General features: G+C 43.3%; 1 protein-coding gene across 1 annotated transcript in view; it reads right to left on the bottom strand.

Annotated features, from left to right (window-relative positions):
- FAM120C (family with sequence similarity 120 member C) overlaps nucleotides 1–21,175 on the bottom strand; it is a 200,961-nt gene that overhangs the window by 104,361 nt on the left and 75,425 nt on the right. The window contains exon 2 of the mRNA XM_056129974.1: nucleotides 3,485–3,731. Coding sequence (XP_055985949.1) covers nucleotides 3,485–3,731 — 247 coding nt within the window. The remainder of the gene's footprint in view (nucleotides 1–3,484; nucleotides 3,732–21,175) is intronic.

Here is a 21,175-nt window from a genome sequence, read left to right as displayed (position 1 = left end):
GAGTGATAGTACAGCGGGTAGGGCGTTTGCCTTGCACGCAGCCGACCTGGACCTGGGTTCAATTCACAGCATCCCATATGGTCCCTTGAGCACTGCCAGGATTAATTCCTGAGTGCAAAGCCAGGAGCAACCCTTGCGCATTGCCGGATATGACCCAAAAAGCAAAAACAAAAACAAACAAACAAACAAAAAAAAAACAAAAACAAAATGAAAAAACAACTAAAAACATAATCTGGAATTACTGTGAAATACAAATAAAAAGATGAGAAGAAAAAGTGTTAAGTATATGATAAGCATAATAAAATGCTAGTGGCAATAAACAGATGGTGGATACAGGGCTTTAACTGTGAAATTCTTTTACTTTTGCTATATGTTTGGGCACTTTCTTTTTTATTAATTTTTACTAGTGAAACACCATGAGGTACAGTTGTAGACTTACAAATTTTTGTGCTTGGATCTCGAGTATACAATGATCAAATACCCATCCCTCCACCAGCGCCCATTTTCCACCACCATGAATCCCAGTATCCCTCCCACCCCCATCCCCCCCATCCCACCCTGCCTCTGTGGCAGGGCATTCCCTTTTGTTCTCTCTCTCCTTTTGGGTGTTGTGGTCTGCAAAAGAGGCATTGAGTGCCAATCATGTTCGGTCCATAGTCTACTTTCAACATGCATCTCCCAACCTGGGAGGATCTTCCAAACACCCTTTATTTGGTGCTCCCTTCTCTATCTGAGCTGCCCTTTCCCCTAGAATGTTGGGCACTTTAATAATAAAATATTAGCATAACAAAAACAAAAAATATAAACAACAATTTATGCTTTTTGTTTTGGGGGGCCATAGCCAGATATGCTCAGGGAATACTCCTCTCTATGCATTCAGAAATTTTTCCTGGCAGTGCTCTGGGAACCATATGTGATTCCAGGGATTGTTTTGTTTTGTTTTTTCCTCTTATGTCCATTGAAAAACTGAATTCCCATTATTATGTCATTCTACCTAAATCACTCTTTTATCAACACTGAATTTCGTAGAACAGAAAACATATAAGAAGCATCAAAAGAGCAAAACATAGTTTGCCTTTCATCATTAATATACATCTCCAATGCGGTATGGTGCCACCAGCAAGTCAATCTGTACCTGTGAGGCGAGTGCATCAGCAGCCTCATGGCTCCTTCAGACTTCTAGATACCCCAAAATTGCTTCTGTGCCTTTGGCCAGACCCCAAAAACTTGGGGCAAAGTTTACCAAGAAAGTAAACGGCCAAAAGTTAGGTATGTGGGAGACATACTGACAAACCACCTCCAGCTCAGCTATATAATTGGAGGCATGGCCTCTGGTTCCTGATTTAACTGTGTAACGGCCTTGATCCCAGAGACTCAGAAACAAATCTCAAAACTCAATGGCTTTTGGCAGAAATGCGTCCGATTCCTGCAGTAGGCTACTGGTGCTGGGCCACCCAAGGTGGGAATAGGTTTTGTGCGTTGGCCTGTTCCCCCTGGCGGCCTGGTGGCTGTCATCCTCCAGAGGCCGCTGGAAAGACAGTTTTGGGCCTGCAGTGATGAGACACCTGGGGCCTCACAGGATGGGGGTGGAGCCGGCCCTTTCTTCCCCTAGCTAACAAGACCCACAAAGAGTCACTGCCCACAAACAGCCTCTCTGGCTCCTGATGAAGCTGCTTAATGGCCATGATCCCAGGGACTCAGAAACAAATCTCAAAACCAAGCGGCTTTTGGCAGAAATGCGTCTGGACCACACAGTAGGTTACTGTCGCCGGGCCACCCCAGGGAGAAAAGGGTGCTGCCCCTCCGCCTGCTCCACCTTGGCGGCCTGGTGGCCACCATCTTCCAGAGGCCATTGGACACTGAGGTTTGGGCCCGCAGTGATGAGACACGCAGGGGCCTCACAGGATGGGGGTGGAGCCGGCCCTTTCCTTCCTGTCCCAACGAGACTCTGAGTCGCCACCCACAAACGGACTCTCTGGCTCCTGATCAAGCTACTTAACAGCCATGACCCCAGAGTCTCAGAAACAAATCTTGAAACCCAACGGCTTTGGCAGAAATGCATGTGGGCCACGCAGTAGGTTACTGGCACTGGGCCAACCCAGGTGGGAAAAGGTTTTGTGCCTTGGCCTGCTCCCCTTTGGTGGCTCAGTGGCCGCCATCCAGCAGAGACCATTGGACAGTCAGGTTTGGGTCTACTGTGACGAGACACGCAGGGCCTCATGGGATGGGGGTGGAGCTGGCCCTTTCCTCCCCACCCCAACGAGACTGCAAGTCGCCGCCCACAAACATCCTCTCTGGCTCCTAATCAAGCTGCTTAATGGCCATGATCCTAGAGACTCAGGAACAGATCTCGGAACCTAGGAAGTCTCTCCAGATTTAATTGTTAAAATTTCAGAATTTCAAAATTGCGCAGACTCTACTGCAACCGCGTGACATCATATATTATTCCTGACCAGCAATAGAAAACAAATTGTCTACTGTTGCCTTTTCAGCAGATCTGAGTGTTTGGGTAAAATCCCAAATAATAATGGTGGGTGTGGTGTCGAAATGTTGAATGTGATCAAAGTATAGAGAGAGTGATTTGGAAATCATCTGCCTCACAGGTAGGGGGAGGGTGTGGAATGAAGGTATACTGGGGTTTTTGGTGGTGGAGAATGGGCACTGGTGAAAGTACGGGTGTTTCATTGTATGACCGAGACTTAAACCCAAAAGTTTTGTAACTACTCTCACGGATTTTATTCAATAAATAAAACTATAAAAAATGGGAAAAAAGTAAGGTGGAATTCATGCAAAATTCAATCAGCCTAATCAGTGGCTGGATAAATAGCAGTACTCCTAAATAAAAAAAAATATACATCTCCAAAGGATGCCAAGGATTGAACCTGGGTTGGCTGTGTGCAAGGCAAATGCCCAACATGCTGTACTATCTCTCTGCTCCTAACAATTTGTCCTCTTGGATCTAAATTTAGATACCAAGGAAGAAATATTAATACTCTGAGTGGGGAAACAAAGTTAACCAGGGCTTCCAGAACATTTGGCCTGAAATAGAACATTGCATAAGGTAGATTTGGGATATAACAAAAGATAAAGTTTTACAAAAAATCGAAATAATATTCTGGAATATCCTTTATTAATTCATATGACAAATGAACTCTGTCTAATAACTAACCCCCAAATCTGTATGGTTCTCCCCAACAGTGTTTGGGATGCAGATTTTTTTTTGGTCTTTGGCTCACACCTAGCAATACTCCAGGGTTACTTTTGGCTCTGCACTCAGAAACTAATCCTGGAGGTGCTCAGGGGATTATCTGGGATGCCAGGAATTGAACCTAGGTCAGTAGCATGCAAGGCAAAGCCATACCTGCTGTACTCTGGCTCCAAACCCTGGAATGCATGTTTAAGGAAGACAAATCTCTCTATTCTTCATCTCCTAATTCTGGGAAAGAAAACTAACAATCACTGGAGATTTCTCTGGACTACATACCTAGCAGTGCAGCAAATATGGGAAAATTAATTCGTTTCAGGCCCAACTGCTTGGCCACCTCCTGTATCAGGAACTGGTTGGTGGTAAGATTCTTTCCATTCCAGCTCAGTTTCAGAGCATGAGAACTGTAGTAAGAAGGAATATTGTAGAGGGCATACTCAGAATCATGGGCAAGAAGTCCATGGAATCCATTTTCTCTGAAAAAAGCCACCACTTCCAAATGATGGTCTTCAAGGCTCTGAAAAACCTAGAAGGAAAAGGAAAACATGTTATACAATAAAATATGTGATATATTTGGTTAGAATTCTGTAAGGGTAGTAACTAAATTTTATAAAAATCTGGTTGAAACTGAAGATTATATGTATCAGATCTATTCAAAAAGGAAAAAGATGCTCTCAGCCTAGATCTTGACTATTCCTGTAATACAGACAGTATTATCCATGTGTTCAATCCTAGTCTTTTTTTATAATTTTTGTTAAGCTGTGGCCTGGGGCTCTTCAAAATTAAAACACTGAAATTAACATAGCATGTGTATTGAAATTTTTATTGTATTCTATAAAGGATACATTTTCTAGAAAAATAAAGCAATTATTTATTGCTCAGCATCTTCTATATGCCATACAAATTTATATACATCATCTCACTGTCATAACAACCTTGCTAAGTTAGATATTGATGGAAAATGTACACATGGTAGTTAGAAAGGTAAAATTAATATATAGCTCAAATCTGGTTTTGTTTTATGAACAAACCCAACAGTATTCAGGAAATTCAGGGAACCATGTGTGGTACCCAAAAAATGAGCCCTGGCTGCATTCAAGGTAAGCACCTTAATCTCTGTACTATCTCTCTGGTCTCACAGAATCTGAAACTGAGTACATCTAACTCTTAAAAAAAAAACCTTGCTATCACCAAGATCTGGAAACAAACCAAGTACATGCCCAAGTGCCCAAGAATAGATGAGTGAAAAGAAACACACACACACACACGCACACACACACACACACAACACAGTGGAAATCTACTTAGCTATAAGAAAAATGACTGAAAAAGAAAATCATGATGAGTGAAGTCAGAAGGAATGCAGCACATACAAAATGATTTTTCACATATGTATAACAGAAAGGTCACACAAGTGATAGCACAGTGGTAGGGTGTTTGCCTTGCACGCGGCTGGCCTGGTGGACAGGTTCGATTCCTTTGTCCCTCTCGGAGAGCCCGGAAAGCTGCCGAGAGTATCTCGCCCACACGGCAAAGCCTGGCAAGCTACCCATGACATATTTGATATGCCTAACACAGTAACAACAAGTCTCACAATGGAGACGTTACTGGGCCCGCTCGAGCAAATCGATGAAAACAATGGGAGGACAGTAAGAATATAAAGAAACATAGTAAGGAAATAACAAATGGCCAATGAAAACAATCTGCGAAACAATCAACAGAGATGAGCTTACCAAGAGGATGGAGTTGGGCTATGGATGGAAGGGAGCCTTGAGGTATTTGTGGAGGGATACTGACATTCTGGTGCTGGGTGTGGTGTTGGGACACTGTATGCATATAACCTTATCATTCACTGTATCACTGTCATCCTGTTGGTCATCAATTGCCTTGAGCAGGCCCCAGTAACGTCTCCTTCGTCCTAGCCCTGAGATTTTAAAAAGTGCCACATTCGAGGCTCTTTCAGGGTCAGGAGAATGAGATCCATCATTGTTACTGGTTTTTGGCATATTGAATACGCCATGGGGAGTTTGCCAGACTCTGCCGTGTGGGCAGGATACTTTTGGTAGCCTGCCAGTTTCACCAGAGTAAGTGGCTGTTGGCTTCCGGAAGCAGGGTTTTATAGTCACTGGGTCTTGGCCGTTGATGGGATTATGCGGTTCCGGGGGCAGTTGGTGTCTGTAACGCCTGGAAGATGGGGGATCTGGGTAGAGGAGGCCCCAATCCCAATCCGAATAGACTTGGAGAACTACGCCCTGGGTCCCACACACCTGGTTCCTCTGCCGGTCCCTTCATGCATGAGGCGTGTGCGAACGTGTGGAGAGTGGTCTTAAGCATGGCTGTGGCTGGAACTGGAGGTCTTCAGCTGCCAGGGCTCTGCCCAGGGTGGGGAGGGAAACTCAACCCACCCTCCTCCAAGGGGCCCTGGTGAGGACAGCCAGGCGTGAAGGCAGGATAATCTGCACTGTTCTCTTCCAGGAGCAGGGTTTTATAGTCACTGGGTCTTGCCTGTTGATGGGATTACACGGCAATGGGGGCAGTTGGTGGGTGTAACGCCTGGAAGATAGGGGTTCCGGGTGGAGGAGGCCCGAATCCCAATCCGAGTAGGCTTGGGGAACTACGCCCCAGGTCCCGCACACCTGGGTTCCTCTGCTGGTCTCTTCATGCGTGAGGCTCATCCAAATGTGTGGAGAGTGGTTTTAAGCATGGCTGTGGCTGGAACCGAAGGTCTTCAGCTGCCAGGGCTCTACTCGGGGTGGGGAGGGAAATTCAACCCACCCTCCTCCAAGGAGCCCCAGTGAGGACAACAGGCACGGAGGCAGGAGACTCTGTGCTGTTCTCTTCCGGGAGCAGGGTTTTATAGTTACTGGGTGTTGGCAGTTGATGGGATTACATGGCCTCAGGGGTAGTTGATGGGTGTAATGCCTGGAAGATCCTTATCAATAACAAAAGTACAAATCATGGTCCTTTAATACATTTTTTTAAATCCTTGCTTTATGAGGAATACTTTAGCAAATAGGACACTCAAATATGAATATTTAATGAATAATTTTTTATTATCATAAATTTGTTCACAATAATGGATTACATTCAATATTTCAACACCAGTGCCACCACCATTGTACCTTCCAACCATCATTATTTCGCATTTTCCCACCACTACTCAAGCCTGCCCAATAGGCAGATGCTAAATAATTTACTTTGCTTTTTTTGTCTTTTTATTTTATTTTAGTTTTTATAAAGTTGTTCACAATAGTTCTTTACTATTCCTAATATTCAAAGACTAATCCCACCACCATAAGATGAAAGTGTGTGAAGATTCTTGTATTTCATCCTGGAGCCATTTAAACCCTTGTATAAGAGATTACAAGCATGTATGTTAAACCCAAACAAATGTGTGCTACTTTTGGTATATCAGTGGGCTAGAGTGTAAGAGGTTGCATGGCCGCATGCTACAGGAAATTCTGTGTCACTCTCTTCTGGGAGCTTTATTTCATAGGCTCTGGATCTTGGCCGTTGATTAGATTATACAGCACTGGAGGCAGTTTGTGGGTGTGACTGCCAAGCTACTGGAAAACTAGAGAGCTGTAGGGAGGAGGACCAGTCCTGTTTCGAGCCAGCTTGTGGATCTCAGTCATGGGTCCCGCCTACATGGCTTTTTCTGCAGGTTCCCTCATAGGTGAGACTCATCCAAGACTGTGGAGAGTTGTGGCTGTGCAGTTAGGTTCTGGAGAATTTCGGCTGCCAGGGTTCTGCTGGGGCGGGGAGGGAAACTAAACCCACCCCCCTCCGAGTTGCCCAAGTGAAGACAGCCTGGCACAGGGTCAGGATGTTCTGTCTCAAATAGGAAATTTCCATTGAGTAGAGGTAAGATATTTTAGCCACTTTAGAATGGGAAAAAACTAAGACCATTTCCAAAGTTACACAATGAGTGAGTGGTAGATAAGATTCCACAATAATAACTCTAGAACTACACTTTTACATTATTAGGCTTCTTCTAGAGAACAGTATATTTATGTACTGAAGGCATACTGGTAAATGACTCTTCTGTGTATGTAAGCCTCTGTTCTATGCTTAAAATAAGTTACGTGACTGCAGGGATTTTATTTCTCTCTCTATTCCTGGTCCTATGTAGGACCCAGACATAAACAAATTAATAATAATAGTTAACATACACAGAACACGAACTCTATATTAGGCCATGTTTTATATTCTTTATATGCATAAGTTCATTTATTACTCAAAACAATATTATGAAGTCATGACTATTAACCATATTTCAATTGATTATTTTTTGGTTTGGGGGTCACATCCAGTGGTGCTCAGGTCTTACTCCTGGCTCTGTGCTCAGGGGTCATTCCTGAGAGAGCCTGGGGAAACTATATGGGGTGGTAGGATTCAAACAAGGGTTGACCATGTGCAAGACAAGTTTCCTGACTGCTGCACTATTGCTCCAGCCCCTAATCCTATTTTTGTATGTAGGAGTACTGCTATTTATTCAGCCACTGATTAGCTGATTGAATTGGGCATGAACTCCACCTTACTTTTTTAAAAATTTTTTATAATTTTATTTATTGAATCACCATGAGAGCAGTTACAAAGCTTTCGGGTCTAAGTCTCGGTCATACAATGAAACACCTGTACCAGTGCCCATTCTCCACCCCCATCAACCCCAGTATACCCCCATCCCACACTCTCCCTCTACCTGTGGGGCAGATGGGATTTCCACATTACTCTCTCTCTCTACTTTGATCACATTCAATATTTTGACACCAGACCCACCATTATTGAAATTTTACCCCAACACTGAGATCTGCTGAAAAGGCAACAGTAGACAATTTGTTTTCTATTGCTGATTATGAATAATAACATATGATGTTGCGTGGCTGCAGTAGTGGCCACGTGATTTTGAAATTCCGAAATTTTAACACTTAAATCTGGAGAGACTTCCTGCCAAAACCTGCTGGGTTCCGAGATTTGCTCCTGAGTCTCTGGGATCAGGGCCATTAAGCAGCTTGATCAGGAGCCAGAAAGGCTGGTCATGGGTGGCAACTCAGGATCTCACTGGGGCGGGGAGGAAAGAGCAATCTCCAACCCCATCCCATGAGGCCCTGCGTGTCTCGTCACTGAAGGCCCAAACCTGACTGTCCAGTTATCTCTGGATGATGGTGGCCATAGAGCCGCCTAGGGGGGGCAGGTGGAGGGACGACACCCTTTCCTCCCTGGGGTGGCCCGGCAACAGTAACCTACTGTGGGGTCCGGACGCATTTCTGCCGAAAGCCACTGGGTTTCGAGATTTGTTTCTGAGTCTCTGGGATCATGGCCATTAAGCAGCTTGATCAGGAGCCAGAGAGACCGTTCGTGGATGATGACTTGGGGTCTCGTTGGGATGGAGAGGACGGTTGCGGCTCCACCCCCATCCCGTGAGGCCCTGCGTGTTTTGTCACTGGGGGCCCAAACCTGACTGTCCATTGGCCTCTGAAGGATGGCGGTCACTGGGCCGCTGGGGGGGAACAGGCCAAGGCACGAAACCTATTTCCACCTGGGTTGGCCCAGCACCGGTAACCTACTGCAGGGACCGGATGCATTTCTGCCAAAAGCCGCTGGTTTTGAGATTTGTTTCTGAGTCTCTGGGATCATGGCCATTAAGCAATTCAATCAGGAACCAGAGAGGCCATGCCTCCAATTATATAGCTGAGCTGGAGGTGGTTTGTGGGTGTGTTTCCCACATACCTAACTTTCGGCCGTTTACTTTCTTGGTAAATTTTGCCCCAAGTTTTTGGGGTCTGGCCAAAGGCACAGCAGCAATTTTGGGATATCTGGAAGTCTAAAGGCGCCATCAGGCTGCTGATGCATTCACCTCACAGGTACAGATTTACCTGCTGGTGGCACCATACCCTCAGCCCCTAACCCTATTTTATATTTACTTAACTGAAATAAAATATATTTAGAGGAAAAAATGTTGAGAGTAAGTATCTCATGTTGAGGTATGGGCCAATCTTCTAGATAGAGAAGGAGCCTTAACCCCATTTGACATTACTATCCCTAAGTTCATGGGTCTAGAAAGAGCAAAGCCTGAATTTTGGCTGTAGGGCCTGTGGACCTTGAATTATGTAAAATTCAACTGACCTGCTTATTCTGGAAAATTCAACTGACCTGGTAGTTTTCTGGAACTAAAAGTAACTTTAATGAATTTAGTATCTATAAAATTTAGTATTCTATGTGGAGAGTCTAGTCATAATACATTAGTTGTAGGAACAGTCCAAACCATGGGCCTTATAAGGCCCTTGAAATCATGTGGTCTGGCCCTAGTGCATTATGGAACAGACATGTATGCTTCTTGTTGATTGCTGGAGTCTTATCTGCCTGTATTGTATGGCCCATGATGATGTTATATTGAAATGACCCTGGCAGAAAATAGAGTCCCAACCAATACAGTAGGTAATTATCATACATTAGGGCATACAAGGTCGGGAGGCAATGGTAAAAAGAGAGCAAAGCAAGGTTTGTATTTGTTTGATAACTAAATATTTGAATAAAAATGTTCTTAATCTGCAATGAAAGAAGTTTACACTAGAGTAGAAGATTTTTGATGTCCCTTGGTGATAATTTCATCTAGTATACCTGTCATACAAATTGTTTCCTGAGCGTCCATTTAACATAGACCAGGCATAGTGCTAAGTGTGATACCTTCTATTTCATTATCACAACCTGATCAGGTTGGTATTATAAGCCTAATTTAATAAATGACGAAACTAATCAGAGAATTGATGTGCCTTGCTCAGAGCTCAGTAACATGGAAAAAGGAATGTGGATCACACTAACACTGTTGGCCATAATTTTTCTAGTACAAAACACTACATTTAGATTTTCTGTAGCTGATTATTCCACCAATCAAGTGATTTCAACTACAGACATCTAAGGATTAGTGATTTTTAATTAATTTGGTAGGTCTTAATCACTTAATCACTTAACTTCCCGTTAGTCATCGATTTGCTCGAGCGGGCGCCAGTAACGTCTCCATTTGTCCCTGTCGCATGCTAGTGCAGCCCAATGGCATCTGTTCGCTCTGGGATCATGAGGAGCCTCAAACCGATCGTTCATGATCTTCACGAAGAAGTCTGACCATCTGCTAGGTGGGCGGCCACGTGGTCTTTTGACATCCCGTGGAATCCAGTCAGTAACAGCTCTAGTCCAGCGGTCGTCTTTAAATCTCATTATGTGACCAGCCCATCTGATTTTTGACACCTTGGCAAATGAGACAGCATCCCTGATTCTTGATCGTCGACGAATGTCGGAACTCCAGATTTTTTCTCTCATTTGAATGAACCGTGATATTGCAAGCATAGATCTTTCTATTGTTAGGGTTGTTAGGCATTCGAATGAATCAATGCTCTTGGCCAAGTTTGTGTTGACAAGGACACCGACGCCTCTGACACCAGTAACTACAACTGGTCTCATTCACCTTGGTAGGTCTTATCACATAAAAAATGCAAACAAAAATTAGTTGCTAAACTTCCTTAAGATAAACAAACTTGTGTCTCCCCATAGAAGGTGTTGAGCAATTTTCTGAGTGTGATCTATGTTTACATTCAAAACCAGCTTCCAATAGGCTCTCATGTCCACTCATTGTCCTTCCCCTTGTATAAACTGGTTCTGGGTTTCAGTGGCCTACTTGCAGCTCCCCAGCAACATCCCCATTCCTGTCAAGAAGCCCAAGAGGGACTGAATAGAATGCTAAATTCACCCTGCACTACCTGAATACTGAATCACATATGTAGTAGTACAAGACTTCGACTTAGTCAACTTCACACTGAAGATACCAATATCCTCACTAATGTCCACAGTCCTAGGGTATTTCACATTGCCACTAGAATCTAACTCACTTAAAGCATCCTTATGAGAATGAACTATGAAGATTCAACCCAGAGAATAGCAGACACAGTGGGGAAGCTTTATAAAAGCCCATCAAGCACAAGGAATGAAGATAATGGCCCAGAAGGCTCTACCAGTTCTATAACCTCTCAGATAAATACTTTAAAGGTGCAGATGTTTAACGAGCACAAAGAAATAACTGTATAGGTACAAGAGACCAAGAGAGCAGAAACGAGAAAACCACAATTAGAAGTGACATAACTGAAGTGTATATATAGGTGAAATAACTCAATGGAAGCCTCAACAGCAGAGTGACAGCAGTGAGGAAAAATTTGCTAAACTCCAAAATGTGATGCAAAAAGCTTTTATAAACTAACAGAAGATGGAAGAAAGATTAAAAAGATGGTTTGAGACACTGTACAGTGGGTACAGGGCACTTGACTTACATGAAACGAACCTGGGTTTAGCATTTTTTCAAGTTCCCTTGGGCCTTCCTGGAATGAACCCTGAGTGAAGACACAGGAGTAAGCCAAATACAGTACCTAGTGTGTTCCCCAAACAAAGCAAAATAAAAAAGGGAAACACACAAAAAAATTAAACAAAACAACAGAGAACTAGGGGATGAATTCAAGAGGAGTGTTATAAGAATCACTGGAGTTCATGATGAATAGAAAGAAGAATTTGATGAAAAACAGTAGTCCAAGATAATATAGAAAAGCTTTTCGCAGAGATGAGGAGCACAAGCACATAGATTAATGAAGTTTGAAGGATCCCAGCAAAGAGGGATCTAAATATAAAGAAACAGCTACACAATAGAATACTACTCAGATGTTAGGAAAAAATTTAATTATGAAATTTGCTTATACATGGATGGACATGGAGAGTACCATGCTGAGTGATATGAATCGGGAGTAAGGGACAGACATAGAATGATCGCACTCATTTACAGGATATAAAAAGACATATTAGAATAATACACAAAGACAACAGAAATGAGGGCCAGTGTGACTAGTCCATGATAAGAAGTTCACCACAAGTGGAGGAGGGTGTGCAGTTAGGATAGAGAAGGGGCCACTATAACACTGCTAATTGTAAATGACCACTCTGGACAAGAACTTGTTGCTGAAAGGAGTTAAAGTGATATGCACGATAAGCCTTTGGTAACAGTATTGCAAATTGCATTACCTAAAAAGGAAAAAAAGTGAGAAAAATGAGGGAGAGAGAGAGAAGGAAAGTTACTGCAGGTTGGGGGATGGGTGGTGGGGAGGAAAGCAGGGCCATTGGTGGTGGGAAATGTACATTGTTGAAGGGAAGGGTGTTGGATCACTGTATGACTGAAATGAAATTATGAACAATCTTGTAACTGTGTATATCATAATGATTCAATGAAAAGGTCACAGTGACGGTCCTCCCATTGTTCATCGATTTGCTCGAGTGGGCCCAGTAACGTCTCCATCATGAGACTTGTTGTTACTGTGTTTGGCATATCGAGTACGTCACGGGTAGCCTGCCAGGCTCTGCTGTGCGGGCGAGATACTCTTGGAAGCTTGCCGGGCTCTCCGAGAGGGGCGGAAGAATCGAACTGGAGTCGGCCGGAAGAATCGAACTGGAGTCGGCCATGTTGGCTGCGTGCAAGGCAAACGCCCTACCGCTGTGCTATTGTTCCAGCCCCAATGAAAAGGAGATCCAAGAAAAATCCAAGACATATTGCAATTAAAATTATAAAAGGGGGCCAGAGAGATAATACAGAGGTAGGATTCTTGCCTGGCTTGTTAATGGCTGACCTAGGTTTAATCCCCAGTATCCCATGTGAGTCTCTGAGCACCAGTAGGAGTGATCCCAAATACAGAGCCAGGAGTAAGCTCTGAGCACTACGAGATGTGGCCCCCAAACAAAACAAACAGAACTAGACAGAATATTGCAAGCAGCAAGATCAAAGTAGAAACTCACATGCAAAGGAAATCTCCTGAGATTCACAGCAGATTAATCACAGAAAACTATATACACCTATAAGTAATTGGGAATATAGAAAAAAGCTGAATAAAGTGAATGCCTCACCAAGAATACTTCATACAATTCAACTATCATTTTGATTTGAAAGAATAATACAAAATGTCATGGACAAGTGACAGCTTAGGAACTGTACAGTTTTTCGAGAAGCATTCAAGGAGCTCACTCCTGTAAAGGCAATCATATGTAACTCTTACACAATGAGGGCAATAAATTCCATCATATCAATAATCTGAGTCAATGCCAATATGGACCAGATTGATCAGTCCAGAGACAGAGTGAGTAACCTGGTGCTGGCGAGAAGATAATTTCCTGGAGGCCAGCAAGCTGGAGGCAGTTTAGGACACACTCTACTATAATGGAGGCGGCATGGATCTAATGCCTTGCTATTCCCATAGGTGGGCGTCGTTTTTGGAGCAGCACCGGTTAATTTCCCCCATTATATCCTTAAAGGGAAAGAAGAGACAACTACCCACTAAGTTCCCCCAGATTCCTTTCTGGCAGTGAGGGGGTAGTTGATAGTTTATTAGAAAGAACTGCCTTCAGACTATCACAGGCACCATGGGGAAAGAGTGCAGAACCCCAACCCACCACAAGTAGATAAAGATAGGAGCCCTGAAGCCTCAACAAGGAATGCCCACATACATAATCTCTCTGATAAGGAATTCAGAAACAAAATAGTGGGGATGTTTAAAGAACTCAAACAATAGAAGGGATGTCCAATAAAATACAGGAGGAAATATAAGCAGAAATAAGAAAACTAGAAACAGAAACGGCATTAATAAAAATTTTGATAGATGAAACGAAAAACTCAATGGGTGCCCTCAATAGCAGAGTAACATCAGCAGAGTAACAATAGCTGAAGGAAGACAGAAGTAATGAGCTTGAGGATGAGATGCAGAAAACCTCCAGGCAACAGCAAAAGATGGAAAAGTACTCAAAATAACTCAAGGGCAGAACAGAGAACTATGGAATGAATTCAAAAGTAATAACATAAGAATCATTGGAGTCCCAGAGGGACAGGGAGGCAACCCCAATGAGAGAGTAAAAATTGAAGACATCATTGCTGAAAAATTCACAGAGCAGGAAAATGCCTACATCCAGATCCAAGAAGCCCGAAGGATTCCAGCTAAAAGAGACCCTAATAAAAAGACTTCAAGACATATCCTAATCAGAATGACAAACACCATGAATAGAGATACACTACTGAAAGTAGTAAGATCAAAGAAGGAAATTATATACAAATAAGAGTTCATTAGATTTAGAGCAATCATATTGAATGAAACTCTCCAAGCCCCAGGACAATGGTGGAATATAGTTTAAAAAACAACAAAATTGAGGCTTTACCAAGAATACTTTACCAAGATAGACACCCATTCATATTTGAAGGGATGATTCACAAATTCATAGAAAAAAAGCAGCCCAGGAACTTCATAGACTCAAAGCCAACTTTGAAAGGAAAACTCAAGGTACTACTGTAAGCAAGACAAACCCCACAACAACCCTCTAAGAAATTATGGCACAAAATCCCATTACAGTCATCTCTCTCTCTGTGTCAATGGCCCAAAATTATGAGACACAGGATGGCAAAATGGATTAAAAAAATTGAATCCAACATTCTGCTGCCTTTAAGAAACATATTTGAATACTCGGAGTAAATATGAACTCAAAGTCAAAGGCTGGAAAATACTTCTTCAAGCAAACAACTCCTTCAAAAAGGTTGGGATGGCCATACTAGTATCAGAATGACATAAGTTTCAGAGTTGAAAAAGGTTACAAGAGACAGCAAAGATGATTTCTTTTTTTTTTTTTTTTGGCTTTTTGGGTCACACCTGGCAATGCACAGGGGTTAATCCTGGCTTTGCACTCAGGAATTACTCCTAGTGGTGCTCAGGGGACCACATGGATGCTGGGAATCAAACCTGGGTCGGCCGCATGCAAGGCAAATGCCCTACCCCCTGTACTCTCACTCCAGTCCAGGATAATTTCTTAATAATCATGGAATATGAACTATCAGGAAGAAACTGCACTCCTAAATGTATATACACCCAATGAGGAACCAGCAATTTAAAAAACTGCTAATAGACTTCAAGGAAGACCTTTAGCAACACTAGAGTAATTGTAGACTTCAACCCTGTTTTGTCATCTCTTGATCGATTCAATGAAACTAAAACTGACAAAGGAAATATTGGCTTTGAAGGATGAAATGGAAGCGAGGGGGATAGTAGATATATACCTGGCTTTTCATTCCCTAAAAGCTGAGTATACATTCTTCTTCAGTGCACATGGGGCATTCTCCAAAACAAACCAGTTGCTGGACCACAAAACATACATCCAAAAAATTACAAGGACAGAAATTATATCAATATCATTTAAAAAAACTTACTGAATCACCGTGAGCTTCTTTATCAAAGATTAAGTGATTGACAGAATATTCAATTCTGTTCCATTGGTCTGCAGGTCTGTTTCTAGTCCAATACCATGCTGTTTTAATTACTAATGCTTTGTAATACAGTTTGAAGTTGGTAAAATTTGATGCCACCCATCATCTTTTTTTCTCAAGAATTAATTTAGCTATTCGTGGAAGTTATTGTTCTATATAAATTGCAGGAGTGTTCTGTTTATTTCTTTGAAGAATGTCATGGGTATTCTGATAGGAGCTGCATTGAATCTACATAATGCTTTGGGGAGTATTGCCATTTTGATAGTGTTAATCCTCCCAATCCATGAGGAGGGGATGTGTCTCCATTTCCCAGTGTCCTCTTTTATTTCTTAAAGTAGTGTTTTGTAATTTTCTTTGTATAGAACCTTCACCTCTTAGGTAAGCTAACTGCAACATGCTTGATTTTCTGAGGCACTACTGTGAATGGGATTTAAAAAAAAATATCTCTTTCTTCTCTTTCATTATTTGTATATAGGAAAGCCATGAACTTCTGGTGTTGATTTTTTAGGCTGCAACTTTACTATACAAACCTATTGTTTGTAGGAGCTTTCTTGTAGAGTCTTAAGGATTTTCTAAGTATAGTATCATCGTCCCCAAACAGTGATAGCTTGACCTCTTCCTTTCTCATCTGTATGCCCTTGATATCTTTTTCTTGCTTAACTGCTATGACAAGAACTGCCAGTACTATATTGAATAGGAATAGCTAGAGTGGGCAACCCAATCTGGTCCCTGATCTTAGAGGGAAGGTTTTTAGTTTCTTCCCACTGAGAATAATACTTCCATGGGCTTATGGTAGACGGTTTTGACTATAATGTGGAAAGTTCCTTCAATGGCAATTTGCTGAAAGTTTTCATTATAAACAGGTGCTGGATCTTGTCAAATGCCTTTTCTGCATCTACTGATATGATCATATTTTTTGTCTTTTCTTTTATTGATATGATGGATCGTGTTTATTGACTTGCAAGTGTTAAACCACCCTTGCATCCCTGGGATGAATCCTACTTGGTCTTGGTGTATGAACATTTTGATGAGTTGCTGGATTCTGTTTGCTAGGATTTTGTTGAGGGTTTTTGCTTCTGAATTTATCAGGGATATCAGCCTGTATTTCTCCTTCTTTGTCAATCTATCTGCTTTTGGTCACTTGATCATTTGACTTCCTGTTAATCGCCGATTTGCTCGAGCGGGCACCAGTAACGTCTCCATTTGTCCCTGTCGTGTGATAATGTAGCCCAATGGTGTCTGTTCATTCTAGGAACACGAAGAGTCTCAAACCGATCATTCAGGATCTTGATGAAGAAGTCTGACCATCTGGTAGGTGGGCGGCCTTTTGACCTACCGAGGAATCCAGTCGGTAACAGCTCTAGTCCAGTGGTCGTCTCCAAATCTCATTACGTGTCCAGCCCATCTGATTTTTGATGCCTTGGCAAATGAGACACGTCCCTGATTCTTGATCGTCGATGGATGTCGGAACTCCGGATTCTTTCTCTCACTGGAGTGAAACGTGATATTCCAAGCATAGCTCTTTCAATTCCTCTTTGGGAGACCCGAATAGCGTTCTCATCCTGTCCATGTAGGGCGCAGGTCTCTGAGGCGTATGTTAATGCAGGAAGAACAGTGGAATCAAAGAGATGTGCCCAGAGCTGGAGGTTCTTCGTCCTCTTAGCTATTTCTTTGAGGCTCTTGAAGGCATCCCAAGCCACTCTCTTCCTCCTGCACAACTCAGGTGCCAGGTCATTCATCATGTTGACTTCTCGATCTAGGTACAGATAACTTTTGCATTCGGAGATGGTTGTTCCATTGAGAGCGAATGGGGCATCAGGAACGAGGCTGTTTCTCATAAACATTGTCTTTGGAAGATTCAGCTCTAGTCCAACCTTTCCACACTCACGATTGAAGTCAGCCAGCATTTGTACTGCTTTGCTAATGTTTGGTGTTATTAGAACAATGTCATCAGCAAAGCGGAGGTGGTGTAGTTGCCGACTATCTATTTTCACTCCCATTCCTTCCCATTCCAGTCGTCGCATGATGTTCTTGCGGGCAGCAGTGAAGAGTGCTTTTGGTATCAGTGTGCTTTTGGTATCAGTGCTTATGGTATCATCTGCCTTTGGTATTAGTGTGATATTGCCTTCATAGAAACTGTTTGGAAGTGGTTCTGGTTCTTCAATTTCCTGGAAAAGCTTGAAAAGGATTCAGAATAAGTCGTCTTTAAAGATTCGTAAGAATTCACTAGTAAATCCATCTAGGCCAGGATTTTTCTTTTGGGGGAGAGTTTTTATTACTGTTTCAGTTACCTTAATAGGGATAGGTCTGTTCAGGTAATCCAGGTCCTCTTGGTTCAGCCATGTGAGGTTATAGAAATCCAGGAATTTATCCACTTCCTCAAGGTTTTCTTGTTTCATGGCATAAAGGTTCTCAAAGTATCCTCTAGTGATCCTTTGAATTTCTGTAATTTCTATTGCGATGCCCTCTTTTCATTTCTGATTTTTTTAAATTAGGGTTTTCTCTCTCCTTTCCTTTGTGATTTGTTGTAGAGGTTTATCAATGTTGTTTATTTTCTCAAAGAGCCATCTCTTTGTTTCATTGATCTTTTGGATTATATTTGGGCTTCCATCTCATTGATTTCTGCTCTTAATCACTTAATCACTTCACTTAACTTCCCTTTAGTCGAAGATTTGCTCGAGCGGGCGCCAGTAATATCTCCATTTGTCCCTGTCACGTGATAGTGTAGCCCAATGGCGTCTGTTCACTCCAGGAACATGAAGAGCCTCAAACCGATTGTTCATGATCTTGATGAAGAAGTCTGACCATCTGGTAGGTGGGCAGCCATGCAGTCTTTTGACATCCCATAGAATCCAGTCGGTAACAGCTCTAGTCCAGCGGTTGTCTTTAAATCTCATTACGTGACCAGCCCATCTGATTTTTGACACCTTGGCAAACGAGACAGCATCCCTGATTCTTGATCGTGGACAGATGTCAGAAATCCAGATTCTTTCTCTCATTTGAGTGAAATGTGATATTCGAAGCATAGCTCTTTCAATTCCTCTTTGGGAGACCTGAATAGTGTTCTCATCCTGTTTGCGTAGGGCCCAGGTCTCTGAGGCATATGTTAATGCAGGATGAACAGTGGAATCAAACAGATGTGCCCGGAGCCGGAGGTTCTTCGCCCTCTTAGCTATTTCTTCGATGCTCTTGAAGGCGTTCCAAGCCGCTCTCTTCCTCCTGCGCAGCTCAGGTGCCAGGTCATTTGTCATGTTGACTTCTCGACCTAGGTACACATAGCTGTTGTATTCAGAGATGGTCGTTCTGTTGAGAGCAAATGGGGCATCAGGAACGAGGCTGTTTCTCATAAACATTGTCTTCGTAAGATTCAGCTGTAGTCCTACCTTTCCACACTCACGGTCAAAGTCGGCCAGCATTTGTGCCGCTTGGCTGATGTTTGGTGTTATTAAAACAATGTCATCAGCAAAGCGGAGGTGCTGTAGTTGCCGACCGTCTATCTTCACTCCCATTACTTCCCATTCTAGTCGTCGCATGATGTTCTCAAGGGTGGCACTGAAGAGTTTCAGTGAAATGGTATCACCCTGCCGAACCCCTCTCTTGACATCAATGATTACTTCTTTGTAGAATGGTGAGATCCTGGTAGTGAATCTGCAATACAGCTCACGGAGGATCTTGATGTATTGGGCTTGAATGCCCTGATTGGCTAGGGCTTCAATGACCGCTTCCGTCTCAACAGAATCAAAGGCCTTCTTTAAATCAATGAACGTTAGACAGAGCAGCATCTTCAACTCCTGAGAATCCTCAATGAGCTTGGTTAAAGTGTGGATATGGTCGATGGTACTGAATCCTTTGTGGAACCCGGCTTGCTCGCATGGTTGTCCATCTAGTGTTCTGCCAATTCTATTTAGGATGACTCGAGTGAACAACTTGTAGATGACAGACAATAGGCAGATCGGGCGATAGTTGCCAATGTCATGGATGTCTTCCTTCTTGAACAGTAGTATGGTCCTGCTGGTTTTCCATTGGGACGGAACCTTGCATTCAGACAGGTAGCGTGTGAAGAGCCAAGCCAGTGTATTGATGAGTACTGACGGCAGGTTCTTCAGGTGTTCAGGTCTGACCTTGTCTGGGCCGGGTGCTGTTTGTTTCTTTACCGACGAAATGGTGTGTCGGATTTCAGGAGGGAGAACGTTGGGACCAACATATCCATCCTGTGGAATTTGGTATGTCGGCAAGTGGACATGGCTATCGAAGAGATTTGAGTAGAAGTCATGGATAATCTTCTCCATTGCCATTCTGGAGGATGTGATAGATCCATCAGGACGTCGGAGGGCAGTCATCTTGGTCTTGTAGTTGGCAAAGGACAGGCGGGCGTTACGAATACTTTTCCCGGCTTCTGCCGCATCTACCAGCACTTCTGCTCTTCTCTCTTTGAGGTCTTCCTTGATCGCATCTCTGCACTGCTTTGCGAGCTCAGACATTAGCTTGTGGTTGCCTGAGGCATGCGCCAAACCACGCTGGCTAATAAGCTCAAGAGTTTTTGAAGACAGGCGTTTTTTTTTTTTTCTGTGGCTATCTCTCTCTTGACGTTCCTTGCACAATCATGGAGGTGCTGAACCAGTCGATTGTATTCCTTGTCAATGTTGTCAACAATGACCTCTTCCCATGTTGCCGCAATAGTGCCAAAGAGCTCCCAGTTGGTGGTCGTTCTTGGAGTTCTGTTTTTAAACTTTGCAGCCCTTTCTCCCCACTCTGTGAAGTAGAATTTTGCACGAAGGAGATGGTGGTCCGATCCTGTTTGCAATTTTGGGACAACAGCGACATGGGTCAGGCAAAACTGTCCATTGAATATGATGTGGTCTATTTCATTGTGGAATTGTCCACCAGGAGACTCCCATGTCCAACGTTTAGATTCTGCCTTCTGGAACTGTGAGTTACCATGGATGGTCTTGGTCGACATGATGAACTCAGACAGTCTCTCACCCTGTTCGTTCCATTCTAGGCCATGGGTCCCGATGTGAAGTTCTTCGGCTGATCTTCTCGGTCCTATCTTGGCATTAAAATCACCCACAATGATCTTGTAGAAGGTGTGGTCTTCTTTATAGAACTTCTCCAGCTCCATGTAGAACTTCTACATGGAAGCCGCGTGGCACCTCCGACCGAGACTCAGGCACGACTGAAGACCCACAGAACAAGATAAGCGGAACTCTCTGAGACCTTGGACTCCAGGCTCAAAAAACCCAAGGACAGAGATTCTCTGCGTGTTCCCACCAACCACAGGCGACAAAGGGATTATAATCAGGAGCCCCACCCTACCCTGCCCTGTCTGCTTCCACCAACCACCAGAGACCCAGGGATCGGATTGCGCACAGAAGACCCACACTCCAGGATGCTTTCCGGACATGCGCGGCTGCTTTGCGGCCACGCGACACATCATAAGACACTAAATACCCATTTTCCAGAATTGCCGTACCATAATTGATAGGGTTCAAATATGGTAACACCTACGAGGGCGATTAGAGGTCGCCCCAAATGCCTCTATCCCTCTCGGAAAGACTGGGAAGCTACCGAGCGTATTCCGCCTGCACGGCAGAGCCTGACAAGCTATCCGTTGTGTATTCGATATGCCAAAACCAGTAATTACA

Source organism: Sorex fumeus, unplaced genomic scaffold (genome assembly GCF_029834395.1).
Source record: "Sorex fumeus unplaced genomic scaffold, SorFum_2.1 ptg000073l, whole genome shotgun sequence".
Lineage (NCBI taxonomy): Eukaryota > Metazoa > Chordata > Mammalia > Eulipotyphla > Soricidae > Sorex > Sorex fumeus.
Note: the sequence above shows the minus strand (reverse complement) of the source record. Positions and strands in the feature narration are given on the sequence as shown.